General features: G+C 51.9%; 1 protein-coding gene across 1 annotated transcript; it reads left to right on the top strand.

Annotated features, from left to right (window-relative positions):
* The first annotated feature begins 790 nt into the window (after positions 1–790).
* Positions 791–1,339, top strand: LOC123114920 (RING-H2 finger protein ATL74-like). The gene has a single exon (XM_044536286.1). The coding sequence runs from the start codon at positions 791–793 to the stop codon at positions 1,337–1,339; it is 549 nt and encodes a 182-aa protein (XP_044392221.1).
* The last annotated feature ends 972 nt before the right edge of the window (positions 1,340–2,311 follow it).

The following is a 2,311-nucleotide window of genomic DNA, read 5'->3' on the forward strand; positions in this document are numbered from 1 at the left end:
CGTGGTGAGTTGCTAGATCTGGAGTTCGATGGCGTGTCCGGGGTGTTGCCCCGGTCTGATTCGTTCAATGGTAAGGGTTTCACTTTTGCTGAGCCACCTTGGAGGTTCGTAAAGCTGCATATCAGCGATGGAGCCACGTCGAGCTCAGGTAAGGAGGTGATTCGTCATTATTTTCTTCGGTGGCTACTGTGGTGGTGCCGGAGGCAGGTGAGGACGTTGGTGTCAAGCTCAGAGATGTTCTGTTATCTTTTCAGTTTTGTCATATCGGTCTTTACGTGACTTGTATTTTGTTCTTTATGATATGAATGAGACACGTATTATCATGAATTTTTTTTATGCTTTCGCTTCTTTTTAAGAGGGCCCTCCGGCGCAGGGACGGGCACAACGTAATACGCATATTTATGCACTTTGATAAGAGTGGGGACAGGTACCCCGTACGTCCACATTCGTTCAACTCCACTAACGGTCGTAGACGGGAGCTTTCACAAACAGATAGACTTTGCCCAAACTCAGCTGCCTAACAGCAGATCAGGGTGCAACTTGGCTGGGGAGCGCCCGCTTTTACAAAGTACAGTCGCAGCAGAACAATGGTGGGCACCTCGATCGCGCCCTCCTATATATACCCCAGGAACAGAGCAGAGAACGACAGACAAGCAGAGACAGACAACACAGCCACCAATCCAGTCCGAATATACTACTAGCTTGAGGCATCGACCGATCGGCGTGCCGGGTGAACTGTGAGTCGATCGAGCTGGGTGGACATCTCTTGGATTACATAACTTCATCAACCATGGGTCGTCCCGATTCCGAAGCACCTACGTCGAGCGTGGCCGCGGGGCTGGCTGCTGCCCTCGGAGGCGGGGAAGGCGCGGCGGCGCCAGCCGGGGCTGACTCGGCTTTCGAAACCAACGTGGTGATCATCCTGGCCGCACTCTTCTTCGCGCTGCTCTTCGCCATCGGGCTCCACTCGCTGGCGCGGTGCGCGCTCCGGTACGTGCGGCGTGGTGCTGCGGCCGCTGTTGCTGCCGGCGAGGGCAGGGCGTCGGCGCGGGTGGCCTGCAGCAGCGGCGGCATCAAGCGGCGCGTCCTGAGGAGCCTCCCCGTGGAGGTGTACGGCTCCGGGGAGGACATCGACGACGTGTGCGCCATATGCCTCAGCGAGTTCGTGGACGGCGAGAAGGTGCGCGTGCTGCCGCTGTGCGGGCACGGCTTCCACGTCCGCTGCGTCGACGCCTGGCTGGTGTCCCACGGCTCCTGTCCCACGTGTCGGCGGCCGGTGGTCGAGGGCGCGCCCGCGAAGAGTGAGACGGACGCGGTCATCACCGTGGTCATCTCGTGAGTTCATCACGCAACGAAGCATGCCATTGCTGCGGCACGGCACGGCCCTGCATGCGCAAGCTCCTGCGGAATGTTCAGGCGCTATTACTAGTGGATTATTGTAAATGTGATTGAAACGCTCAATTGCTCGTGTAAATATTCAACGGCGCAAAGCGCTTTCCTGGCATACTATGAGTAAACAATTTTGCTGAATTACTTTGTTCCAGTGTTCAATTCTCCGTCACCATCGACAAGTAGGGTAGCCCGTGACGTCGAGTCGTCCATGGATGGAGGACGACTACTAACTGCTCTGTTCAACCGACCACTTTTATGCTACTCTCTCCGTTCCGTAATGTGCCGCATATCGATTTTCTAAGAAGTTAAATTTACAAACTTTAATCAACTATATAGACAAAAATGTTTGTATCTGCAATACCATATATATACAATTGAAAGTATGTCTTGTGATGTACTCCCTCCGTAAAGAAATATAAGAGCGTTTAGATTTCTTTACGAAGGGAGTATCTAATGATATGCATTTGGTATATTACAAATTTGATCAAAGTTTGTTTTTTTTTTCGAAAAGGGGGGCTCCCCGGCCTCTGCATCAGAAAGATGCATACGACCATCTTATTAATTGAATAAAGTAGTGCCAACATGGTTTGAAAGGTCTTCAAAAGTAATAAAAAGCACAAAAAGCTCACACAGAGCCAAAGAGGGCTAGAAACATCAAGTAGCCAAAAAACGACGCCACAACCGGCTGGCTATAACTAGATAGGGATACTAAATGTCTATCCTATTACACGACCGCCATCCAAACCGGTTGAAAATATCCCGAGCTACCATCTCCCATCGGGTAGATGCAGTAGCCAAACGCTCCCTGGCCTCCGTCGGAGTGAGTAGCGACCACATACGGATGAACGCCGTGGCCCTGAAGATAACCTGCAAAAAGTAAATGGTTGTTGATCGGTTAAAGACTAAGTCATTTCTGCAG

This window comes from Triticum aestivum, chromosome 5B (genome assembly GCF_018294505.1).
Source record: "Triticum aestivum cultivar Chinese Spring chromosome 5B, IWGSC CS RefSeq v2.1, whole genome shotgun sequence".
Classification (NCBI taxonomy): Eukaryota; Viridiplantae; Streptophyta; class Magnoliopsida; order Poales; family Poaceae; genus Triticum; species Triticum aestivum.

Excerpts from the sequence above, each read along its gene's own strand:
- LOC123114920 (XM_044536286.1), top strand. The coding sequence starts at position 791 with ATGGGTCGTCCCGATTCCGAAGCACCTACGTCGAGCGTGGCCGCGGGG.